Here is a 12,886-nt window from a genome sequence, read left to right as displayed (position 1 = left end):
ACATGAACAAAGAAAACACATACCACGTCATCACCAGAAGATTGACTTTTGCCCTTCTTGAAATCAGACTTGCGTTTGGACTGCAAAGGAAACCATCACTCGTCAGCAAAGAGGAAATAACTGCAATAATATGAACAAGTGAAAAAGAGAGAAGAAGGAAAGAAATCTTGCCCTTCTCTCTCTCTCTACAGATTCTCTGGAAGTCTTTTGCTTACTACGAGTATGCCTAGAGGGTCCTAAAGGGGGCTGGGATACAAAATCAGAGGATCCTAAAGAACCATAGACTGAAACAGTCACAGGAACCTGGGAAAAAAAAGATTCTACATTGGTCTTCTTCCGGGTCCTTGAAGCCAAAGGTTGCCCGACATCCTTGCCTTCCTGGGATACCAAATGTGTTTGAGATTTCCTAGTTTTTCTTCTTTTCGTCTCAGGACCAACCTTCATGCCCTCCGTACTTTCCTCAACATCAACTGTTTTCATTTTTCCTGGCTTGACATCCTTACCTTTACCCAAAGTGGTAGCAGCACCTATTGTCTCCACTGCACCTTTCTTAATAGGTACTCCAAAGGAAGTGCCAATAATGAGACTGCAACCCAACCAAGTCTCAGGAAAATCTTGCGCATAAGTCACCCAACCTCCCTTGGAGGCATGCCACTCTGCGAACCCAACCTTGCTGCTTACGGCAGCAGAAACAATTCCAGCAGTAGGAAGGGATAAACGCCTATTGAATGTTGGAGCAGAAGCAATACCAAGATTTGGGGTTTCCCGAACTAAACTAGAGCCAACATAGTCAATGAAAGACTTCTGTATTCTTCTCCAATAACTAGTATAGCCACTAGAAGCAAAAACTCCTCTCTAGGAGTTAGGTACTGCAAATTGGGGGCTTCTTTGTGACCAATAAGAAAAGGCCTGCAACCAAGATTTAGGGTTTCCCAAACTAAACTAGAGCCAACATAGTCAATGAAAGACTTCTGTATTCTTCTCCAATAACTAGTATAGCCACTAGAAGCAAAAACTCCTCTCTGGGAGTTAGGTACTGCAAATTGGCGGCTTCTCCGTGACCAATAAGAAAAGGCCTGCAGCCTCAAGAAAGGATCCAAAGAAGGAAGGGACAGCACTACGTCCTTAAAAACTAGAGGAATGTCTTGGTCAAAACCAAACTGCCAGAGCACCCGGTGTGCTGAATAATGGGTATATTTTGGGCCACTCAAAGAGGGCACAGGAAGCCAAGAGGGGCTAGTGCAAGCAAGATAAGCCAGACTGCCCTCATCACCACGGCCAAGTCAAAAGTATTACCTGTAGAAGATAAAAAGGAAGACAACACAGAATCACACGCAAAGCCAGGGCCAAACTCACGAGGAGATCTCCAATGTAAGTTCCCTGCTTGATCAAATAACTCCACAAGATTGAGGCCACCACCTTTCAAGCTAATCCAACGAAAAATAACGGGAAAAGCATCAGTCAAATTGCCACAAAGACCCTTCACTATGTCAGGGGATCCTTGGAATTTATCCTTCACAAATTTCAAATTCCTGCACTTGGCTAAAGTAGCTGCAGAACGGTCCCACATAAAAATCTGAAGGATAGCACAATGAAGAGAAGAGGTAATCACATAACAAGAATCACCCTCGGTCTCATCTCTATGAAGCTGGTCCAATTGAGAATACACATGACCCAAAAACAGAGGGGCTAAAGGATATTGGGTACCTCGAGCCAACTTGATCGCTAATGGAAAGGGTCATCACCCATCTCCCCATTCTAGCCGGCTTACCACCAGGAGAGGCAGCACGACCACCAAAATGGCCAAACAATTTATCTTCCACCACAAGATTCTCTTCAGAAAGGTTGATATCAAAGGGACTCTCATCACCAAACACTGGGAGAAGGAAGTTGTTAACCACGTCCTCTAGGGTAATCGTCAATTCACCAACAGAAAAGAAAAAAGTATGAAGGGAAGGGCACCAACGCCGTACCAGATGTCTGAGCCCTTTGGCGTCTCTGAAACCCTCAAGGTTTCTGGAAATAGCCACTGCCTTTAGGATACCAGCGCTCTCCAGGCGACCCACAAACTCCGCATCAGACAGCTCCTTGTCTACCCAGATGGGCCAGCCTTGGATTTTCCCCGGGACAAAATCAAAGAAGATAGGCACTGCCTCTCGAATTCCTTGTCTAATCTGAAGGTCAAAAATCTCTCTAGGGTCTGGAACCTGGGCGGAACCGGCAAAACCCGCTTGGCCAGAAAACATCCAGGCATGAGGAGACGGAGGAGCCTCGCCATGAGATACATGAGGAAAAAACGGACTGGGAGAATACCAGGGATCCCGTAAAGGGAAGGCCGGACGTTCAGTAACTTCACGAGAATCACTCGGAGGGGAACCAGAAGAACCTTCGCCCTCAGAAGGACTGGGGGTACGCTCTCTCCTTTTTCGGGAAGAAGAAGAAGCTATTGGAACAACACGAATGATGAGAAGAGAAGAAATTGAAAGAACGAAAAAGGGGAAGACGGGAATAACAGAGAAGAAAAGAAAAAAAGAGAGACCCAAGAATGAAAGACTTAGAAAAGCAAAGTGATAAGGTGAAACGGCCACAATAAAGGCGCAAAGAGCAGTTGGAGAAGAAAGTGTATGGAAAGACGTGCCAGCTGCCAAAAAATTTAATTTTGAAGAAGGGATTAATCAGCGGTTATTAATGAAAAGTAACGGGAAACGAGAAAAGTGGATAGAGGAATTTCACCTCAAATACTCAACTGCCTCGTCCCGTGCAAAGAGGAAACTACAAAAAAAATAAGGGAATGCAACACACAGTAAAAGACTAAGGTGACCAAAAGCAGCAGAAAAAGGCCGGGATCCTAAGTAAGAAAGAAGGGAACCCAGGAGAAATTAAAAAAAAAAAAAAAAAAAAAGGGATCCTACAAAAATCTTAGAAAACCTGAATTACTCACGCGTGGGCTTCAGGCAACCCACGAGCTCGGGGGGCTAAATGTTCAGGTCTAAAAGGGATCACAGTGAGGGAGGCCCAAAAGAGTGAGCCAGGCCCAAAAGGAAAAAACAAGCTAAGTCCAAAGAAGCAGGTGCAAGGGGACCACGAAAGAATAAAAAGGCCCAGGAGGCTTGAAGCCCAAACGAAGAAACATCAAGAAGGAAAAGAAACTCACAGCAAGAGGCTAAGTAGCTAGGATCCTCAGCAATCATCAAGGGGCGCGGATCCTTCCAGGCGCATAGTCAAAGAAGATTAAGACAGTTCGACAGAAAAGGACGGGAAAAGAAAATAAGAAACAGAGCAAAGAAACACAAGCACCAAAAGACCCAGCGACCTCTCATGACACAAGCAGGAAGCGTCTCGGGAAACCAGAACAGAGAAATACGAAAAAGAGAATGGCATCAGGCGACTTTCAATTTGGCAGAATGGGATTTCGCCCAAATGGGAAAAAAGGGCAAACAGGGAATTGACAAATGGTGAGACCGAGAAGGGCATACCTCAGCACATCCTGAAGAAGGTAACCAACCAGGGACTTTCAAAGGAATCAAAGCTGAAAGAAGGAAAGAATGAGAAAAACGGGAAATAGAACCTGCCGAGTGAAAGGCACGGAACAGGCTCTGTTCACAAGAAGGCAAAACAGGGGAACCAATGGTTCCCCTGGAAGGCCAGAACTTCATTATAAAAGGAAGGGGTAGGTTACGAAGAAAAGGCAGCGAAAAAGAGAGAGAAAAAGAAGAAGAAGAGATTTTTTAGAGAAAAGAACTATCAGTAAAGTTGTGGTGAAGAGAAAGAAAACACTAAGGGAAAAATGAATATTGCTTCCCGGTATCCTGTAAAAGCCACTATTGCACATACTCGGATTCAAAGAGAATCAAACTTTGCAAGTTTTCAGGCTGAAATAGCCATTCAAAACTGTAATTTTTGAGCTTGATTGAACCTTGTATCACGTCCTAGTGAGCTTTCTGTAACTTAACAAAGAACATATTAATGAAATATGTCTCAGTAATTCAAGGATCCCTTTAACATTATTTTGTACCTCTTTGTTGATCCTGTTTTCTTTTCCGAATTTATCTTGTTGTTTTGGCATGTCTCTCCATACGAATATCTTTACTTGTCATTTTACTTGTATTGTAGGAAGCATCCCCTGTGCATCACTTGACTCTTAAACAGCTTGTTAGCTGCGGTGAGTCAAGGCCCGGTTCACCAAACCTCTTATTAGGCCCGAGATCCTTGGGCCTGAGTGTCACACAAAAAAGGCACTCTCACAGGTTTTTCTAGGTTTTAGTGGGGGTGGTCTGTGGCCGTGGAGATCGGTGTGGTCGTGGAGATTGGTATGGGTCTTGGATTTGTGTTTACAGGTGTGAGAGTGCTTTTTTCTTTAGCACACAGGCCCAAGGATCCTGGGCCAAATAGTTGTATTTTGGTGGACTGGTCTTGGTTCACCGCAGCTAAATAGGGGCTGATTACGAACCAAGTTGTGCGCAAGTCACATAAATCTCCTCAAGGCAAAAATGCGATTCCTCCTAAGCAATAAAATACCATTATAAGTGTTTTAGTATCATAAAATGACCCTTTACTCTTACAAAATAAGTAAAATAGATGTTCATAATATTCACAATGAGAAAGAGATTGAAATAGAATATTTAAGGCTTATCTTTTATCGTATAAACATTTTAAAGAATTCCTTCACTTGGTACCCCGGGCGTACTGTCGTGGGATCCCGGGACGTACTGTCGTGGGATCCCGGGGCGTATTAGGCCTGTAAGAACCCAGAATCTCTGGTTCTCTGCACTATACAATCCTTCTCCATGCTTGTTATGCAATGGAGTTTTGTCCTTTCCTTTTACCTCTATAGGTCCTACACAAGAACAACTATACAAGGCATATATCTTCAAATAATTGTTAGTTTCTTAGATTAGGATATATATATATATATATTAATACATATACATATATGTAAATGAATTTTATGAGAATGATTCAGCCACGAGGATCCTGGCCCCAATTCTCACAGACTTAGTGCTTTTGCACAAGACTTGTGGGATTTGGAACTCAAGTCTGAGTGGCTTTACTTAGGCAAAAGACTCAGCTTTACAAGCAAGAATATATGTATTGAGCAGCAAGAAGCAGTAAAGGAAGATAATATAATAAAGAAATATGCAAAGTAATTGTTAGAAATTCTCAAATCAATATGAGATATTTCATTATTTTTCTTAATTGTGGATTACAAATGTGCTCACTAAGACGTGATACAAGGTTCAAATAAGCTAAAAAATTACAGACTTTGATGGCTATTCAAGCCTTTAAGACTTGCAAAGTTTGAATCATTTTGAATCCAAGTATGTGCTATAGTGGCTGTTTCTGGGATACCGGGAGACAAATATGTGCTATAGTGGCTGTTTATGGGATACCGAGAGACGTTCCTCTATTTTTCTTAAATTTTACAGAGTTCTCATGGCTCTATTATGATATTCTTCCTACTGAAAATCCTCTCCCCCTTTCAATATGGGTTTTCTCTTCCTTTTATAGTGTGTTTTCTAGGGCTCCATGGTACTAGTGATTTCTCTCTTTTGCCCCTCAGAGCTCGTGCTGTGATAGCTGCTCAAGGGCTGGTCTCTTCCCTTTTTTCTCATAGTTTTCATCTTTTATTGCTGTTTCTCTGAAAGTCACTTGTTGACTTTCCATTCCGGGACGTCCTTGGGCAACTAGCCTTCAATCTCTCTTCCTTCAAGATTTCTCACTTTTCAGACTCAACTGTCGGTTGTATTTCCTTGCTGTCATTATTCCCAAAGAGTTGGAATCTTTTACTACTGGGTTGAAAGTTCTCTTCCAGTCGCTTCTACGTATGATTTTCTCATTCTTGGTTCATTGTGGTACAGCTCCTTTGTTCATGAATGTTTGCTTTATACTTTCTGATTCTTTGCTGCACTAGTGGGTACTTGAGAAGGACATCTCTGTTCTTCATTTCTTGTATTTCGTGGTACCTTTCTTGAGTTGTCTCAATCCTACAGTAGCTGTCCTGCATTACCTGAGGATCCCGGGCCTCTGGCAGCCTCTGGGTATCCCGGCCTAGTTCTTTCACTGAATTTTGCTGGACTTTTTAATGACCTTTTTGCTGGAAATCTGAACATAAATAGGGCCTTAATGTTGATTCTTCTTTAAAAGTTCAAAAACGTGTATAAACACCTTTGAACGTTTAGACCCCCAAATTACAACTTAACCAATTCAAGCTTTATGTCAAACAACTAGTGTGCGGAAACTTAACATAAGCTATAAACAGAATTGGAAATCAATCTAAGCCAATTATAAATCACATTCATAGCAGAAAATAAAAGGCAAAGATAAAGGGAAGAGAGATGCAAACACAAGGACAACACACGATGTGTTATCGAAGAGGAAATCGAAGCCCTCGGCGTAAAACCTCTCCACCGCCCTCCAAGCGGTCAATAATCCACTAGAAAATGTAGTTGGGATACATGAACAGCAATAGACCCTCCAAGCCTAATCTACCCGATGTACCTAAGCCCTCCAAGCTTCTTGCTCCAACGAGGTTGCGCCGAACCTTTTTCTTTTCTAGCTTACTGGATTCCCCTACTAGACCATAGCATCCGCCATCCTTGGCATCTTCCAATGCTTCCCAAAACTCCAAAAACACTCAACACTCTAAATGGGTGTGGGTAGTGTTTGGATAGAAATCTCCTCTCAATAGGTATGACAATGAGAGAGGGAATGAGAAGAGACTACAAAGATTTCTCTCTAAGAATGAGTAGCTCTCTCTAATTGGGTGGGTGTTTTGAAGAAACCTCTCTTAGGGTTTTTCTTTCTGAATAGCCACACATATCTTGTGGGAATGAGGGGTATTTATACTGGTGTGAGAATGGAATACGAAGAGTCAGTTTTTCCAAAAACAGGGCTGGCTGGCGACTTGATCTCGCGACTTGACTGAGTCGCGAGTTCAAGTCGCGAGCTAACTTAATGGCCAGTCTGGATTTTTGTCGTGTAGTGCTCCAGGTGGCGTGACTGTTCAGCTCCCCTGCATGCTCTGCACGTGAGCAACTTTTGGCGGCTTGCAAGCCGCGAGCCACCCGCGAGTCCTAGCCGCGAGTCTCTGCTTCACTGCACTGTCTTGAGCATTTCTTCACACTCTCTCACACACTACCCTTACATGATTCCCACCTAAATACAAGGTTTCTAAGTGCTATATTACAAGCAAATTTGTCATGGAATAAAGCCAACACATGGTTGATTAAATTCAACCTTACACTTCTTGTTGCTTGAATTGGACCTTCTTTACTTTTCATGGAATGGGCTTTCTTGTGAAATTTTGGCCTTCAACAATAGGTTTGGTTGTAGGTGGGGTTTTTCTGGGTTTCTGTAGGAGTGGGTGGTCGGTAGTGGCCGTGGAGATCAATGTGGCCATGTTTGTGTTTCAGAGATGGAGATGTCTCGGTGAGTTTGGTTTCGTGTTTGTGGTTTTTATTTTTTTATGTGAATTTGTATATTTATTTCTTGGATTTATTGGGTTTGATTTACTAGAGGTTTCTGGGTTTGATTTCTTGGATTTGTTGGGCTTGATTTACTGGATGTTTATGGGTTTGATTTCTTAGATTTATTGGGTAGTTTATGAGTTTGATTTCTTGGATTTATTAGGTTTGATTTACTGGATGTTTATGGGTTTGATTTCTTGGATTTATTGGGTTTGATTTGGGGAAGAACATGAAGCATGAAGTTCATGTCCTGTCCTGGGGAAGAAGAACAATGTTCTTCCGAAAAATAATGAAAAGCAAAAAAAAAAAAAAAAAAAAAAAATTAAGATGTTTAAAAAAAATTTATTTCGTTATTTGTTTTTTAATTTTCTGAGATGGCTTTTTTATTTATTAAAATGCTGACATGGATGTTGATGTGGTATTTATTAATGTTATTTTATTAGCCACATCAGCATTTAATATGCCACCTATGCACTTCGTTTGCCATCTTAGATTTTTCTGTTACTGGGTTGACGAGGGACCATTTTAAAAACGATTTTAAAAAATCAAGGACTGACCTAGAAGCAAAATCAGTTTAGGGACCAAACTGAAAAATTGCCCAAAATGTAGGGACCAAAAGTGTATTTATGCCTAAATATTATTAATAATATTTAGAGTATTTTATATGCATACTAGTCTTGGCTAATTGCTTTGATTTTGTTAGTTATTGTGTATGCCAACCAATACCCGGGAAAAAAAAGGCTTTTTTTTTTTTTTGGCTGAAGCGAAAGATGCAATGTATTACTATTACACGATCAATTGACTCAACTTAGATGATGACATTATATAGGCTTTTTGCGTCAACAAAATTTTTGATGCGAAATAGATATTAGTTGACACTAAAAATTTTATTTTTGTAGCATAACTCTGCGTCAACTACTTTTTTTTTTTTTTTTTTGATAAACATAGATTCCTCATCGAACAACATAGTCAGGTCCTCAATCTTCATTTGGATCTTTTTTAATTCATCTTCTGATAATGGGAGGCTTTTTTTTGAATCATGCAAAATATCGAAGACTTCTTGCTTATACTGTTCAGATTTAGTATTACCTCTTTTATTCTTCTTAATAGATTTGTTTATAGTCTTTTTAGCATTCAGAGTACTATCTTCTTCATTATTGGTACTCTTTTCTTGAGTCTGTGTACTATTATCTTGATTCAGTGTACTCTCTTCACGGATACTCTCTTCAAGGGTACTATCATCACGGGTACAATCATCTTGATTCAGGGAACTATCATCTTCATTTAGGATTGATTTAGTCTTCTCTTCATCCTGGGTACCGTTCGATTGCATTTTAAAATATTTCTTGTAAAACTCTTTCCAAAATCTTATTAATTCCTTTTTAATATTATCTTTTTCTAGGCTTTTTTCTATTGCTATTTCTATCCAATTATTAGGATTTTTGATTCTAGGCATGGCTTTCCATTATTAGAAATACAATATTGAGTATTACATTGGATTTCCCTTCAAATCTTATCAGCCTTGATTCCATTTCCCTTCGCTTCTTTGTTTCGTGAATCTGGAATCTTGAATCTTGTCTGCTAGAATGAGGTGTCTCTACCCTGGACGCTCTGTCTCCTTTTATGACTTCCCTACAGTTATGAGAGGTTTTCGGTCAGCCGAGTCCGAATGCATACCGCCAGTAGAACGGCATTGAATAGTCCCTAGATCCTTACAGTGAAGGTGAGTAGGGATTTCCTAAAGTGCCACAACCCAGCCATAAAAGTACGGAGGTATCCCTCTAGTTATACTGCTAGAGTATAACCAGAGAACGACATGAGTAATACTCTAAAGGAGGACATATTGGTTGGAGAACTTTTTTTAGAAAACACATTGAAACTATTATTATAACAACATCACAGTACAGATATATCCTGGATAAGAGCTTGCTGAATATAACAAGGAATCTCTTCAATCCAAATTACATCATTGACAAGGTTTTGAGCTTGTCTTGCTAGAATATGGGCTGGCTTATTGCCAATTCTGCGTACATGAGAGAAATGAACAACACCAATTTCAGCACCTAACTCATGAATGCCTTCCATAATAGCATCAACAGAACAGGGTGGTAGTGTAAGTCGCTTGAGAGCATTGGAGATTATCAAGGAATCACCTTCCAGCACAACATCTCACAGCCCCAAATGCCTTGCCAGCAACAGACCAGCCTCATAGGCCTTAGCTTCAACTTCGAGTGATCCCAATGGAGCTTTAATTTTTCTGCATAAAGCTGCCTTTAATCTGCCTTCAACATCTCTTATCACAACACCAATCCCAGCTCTGCGTCAACTACTTGGTTGACTCGAAAAACGTTTTTCGCGGCAACATACTATTTTTAGTGTCAATTATTAGTTGACGCTAAAAGTCGTTTTTCTTGTAGTGCAAGACTAGCATTGTTTTATTTGAAATGGAAAGGACTAAAATCTATAGACGTAGAATGGCAATCAAGTTTCTAGAAAAAAGGAATGAAAGAAAGAAATGGCAATCAAGAAGAATGAAAGTGTGTGTATATATATATATATATATTTTTTTTTTTTTTGAGAAAAGAGTTGATTAAAATTCGTATTGTAATTTTTGTTCAATTTACAATTATTCATTTCCATATTGACTGGTTAGTTTTATTTATGCATATAGGTCATATCTGAGAACAGAATACAATTTGTTTCATTAAGCACACACAAATTGGATATGTCAAAATTCAAATCTCCTAAAAAGAAAAGGTGGAAAATTAAGTAAGAACATATATAATAAAATGATTTAAGACATCAAATTTTGAATTTAACATTTTATATTATTAGTTCAGTTTCTTTGATATGCCAAATTTCATTATTGATTTCTGCCTTGGTATCTCTCTCTTGACTTTTCTCTATATAGTATCCAAAGTAAGATTCTTGCTCCAACCGGATGGAAGTAAATGCAAATCTTAACTCTTATTCCCACTCTTCCTAGGTGTTGAACGTTTATTCAAAACACTCGATGTTTGTGCAAACCAGAGCAAGGTGAATATGAAGAAAGGAAATGAATCGTCATGCTTGATCGATTTCAGGATGCAAGAAACTGTGAAAGAGTTGACAGCTATACCTGAAGTGGGCAAAACTATGAAAATATTTCTTTTTTGGTGCTGGACATGTTTTGTAGTTAGTTCTTTAATATAAAACTGACAATGAAGAAGAATATGAGTTTAATACAAATGATTAAATGGGATTTATAGTAATGTCAAGGAGATTTTGCTTCTAGGACTCCATCATGATTCATATACAAATATTTGTCCACTGTCTCACGCTAGACAGTGGACTTCGTCGCTCCTCTGGGTTGCGATTCCCCCAAAGAAGTCTAAGAGTGCGTCTGGAAAGCGCAAAATGCTTTGGGTTTTGCGCTTCCCAGACGCACATTTGCGTTTCAAAGTTTTTTTTTTTTTTTTTTTTCCCCAGCCGTAACTTTTTGACTTTTCTTCTGTGAACAGTGTTCTCGTGCACTGTTTATGGGTCCCACAAACTATACTTTTCAGCAACTTTTTCATTAAAAATAGGTACCACGGTACTATTCACACATTTAAAAATTATTTTGCTACAGTGTTTTTCAGTTTACAGTTTCAGTTTTCGGTTTTCAGCTATATCCAAACAGACCCTAAAAAGATTGATAGTGAGATATTGGAAGACATTAGGGCTATGTGGTTTTATACTTTAATTTTGCTCTATTTCTCTTACTCTCTCAAGTTCAATGTTCAAATTACAAAGTCTAAGCCTTTTAAAAAAAAATGATATAGCAGGATTTGAACTTATAACGCTCGTTCCGTGGTAATTATTCTTTATCATAAACTCATTACACAAATGGATTTATTGGAACCCAAATAAACTCTAAGCTTTTGAACAAACAAGAGAAAAAAAAAAGCTTAAAACAACAATTTTGTTACGCATATAATCATAAAGACTCACAAAAGATTTATTTATTTATTTATTAACAACCAAAAGGTTACATACTTTAAACAATGAACCAAAAAACACTAGAACTTGTTTTCTTGTAATCAAGCTATAGGCATAGAATTAATGTAGATGAGATCTGGCAATGTTACCATTGCCTCCTTTTGGATAGAACCCACCAGGTTTATGCTCATCACCGGAGCCATAAACAACCCTCAATATCTCCTCAGCGGTCCTATCATATGCAACAGAGTCTGCATCTCCAGCAAGTGCGTTCCCATTGATCTTTCCCTCAGCACCTTCAGATTTGGGAACCCAAAGACCTTCATCTTTGACACCTTCATGTCCAAGCTTGTTCCTTAGATCCGAAAAGTAATTTGAAAACTGTGCCACCGTTATTCCATATGGTTTCACAATCTTGTGTGCATGCTCATACAGGTATGCTCGAATAACTGCATCTTGGCCCGATTCCACACCTAATAGGCCTGCAACGAGCTAAACATATACACGTCCACATTCTTATCATAATAACTTCATGATTTTTGGACAAGTAGTAATATATTATGATATCAAAGTAAGTGTTATGAACTGAATTTCTGTTTTCGTGCTCTACTAATCTACCTTTCAAATCAAAAAAGGGTTTGGTTTAAATTAAACTTGGTGTAACTTTTATCAATGTTATATCACTTAATAACTATATATCAAACGTGGAATTTGACAAATCCACTGTTAAATAACTTGAATTGCATTGTCTCCTTATACCTTATATGCATGCAAAATATAAAGACGAGCAGAGATTAATTATAATGTCATATATAAAATGTTTAACTTTCCATTTTTGTACTTTGAAGTTAGGCAGAAAAAATGAGTTGATGGAGTAAAAAGGAAAATTACATATAATTGATACCAAATTTAGCGTGTATGTTAAAAATTTAGAGAACATAGGTAATCCAACAATAGGATTTTTAAAATATTAATCCCAAAAAAAATTATTAGGTGAGTTATACCAAATATAAGTTGATTATGGACCTTTGAAAAATTACAAATTCCATTCGTCAAGCTTTATCATTTCTAAGAGGAAAAATGATAGTTTATTCTATAAAAAACAATGGTAGTATATAACTATGTATATATACACACACATGCACGTAAAAGCAAAAAATTGTGATTACTGTTTATTTCTTAGAACATTACTAGGGATCAATAATCAAGTTTAAATATCAGTTACCCTTCTAGAAGTAGGGGCTTGGAGTTTTGGAATTGTTCCAACGTAGCCCGTGAGTCCAACATAAGGAATAAGGTAAGATGCAAGGAGGTAGTGAACTCCACTATAATAAGGATCAAAAGGTGGGGACAGCTTTTTCCCTACTGCAGCATCGACCACTTTTGCAAATGATTCTTTACTTAAGTCCAATAATGGTCTTGGAAATCCTTTAACAACTTTTTGAATGGCCCTGCATCAA

The 12,886-nt window shown here is 38.8% G+C and overlaps 1 protein-coding gene across 3 annotated transcripts in view; it reads right to left on the bottom strand.

Annotated features, from left to right (window-relative positions):
* Positions 1-11,509: 11,509 nt before the first annotated feature.
* Positions 11,510-12,886, bottom strand: part of LOC126688866 (desiccation-related protein PCC13-62-like) — a 63,878-nt gene continuing 62,501 nt past the window's right edge. The window contains exons 2-3 of one of the 3 annotated variants that reach the window (XM_050383749.1): positions 12,652-12,877; positions 11,517-11,918 (exon numbers count right to left, since the gene is read on the bottom strand). In XM_050383749.1, the coding sequence (XP_050239706.1) occupies positions 11,547-11,918; positions 12,652-12,877 (598 nt within the window). In that variant the 3' untranslated portion in view covers positions 11,517-11,546. Of the gene's footprint in view, positions 11,919-12,651; positions 12,878-12,886 lie in introns of all 3 variants that reach the window. The other 2 variants (XM_050383751.1, XM_050383752.1) reach the window with 2 other exon arrangements.

This window comes from Quercus robur, chromosome 6 (assembly GCF_932294415.1).
Source record: "Quercus robur chromosome 6, dhQueRobu3.1, whole genome shotgun sequence".
Lineage (NCBI taxonomy): Eukaryota > Viridiplantae > Streptophyta > Magnoliopsida > Fagales > Fagaceae > Quercus > Quercus robur.
Note: the sequence above shows the minus strand (reverse complement) of the source record. Positions and strands in the feature narration are given on the sequence as shown.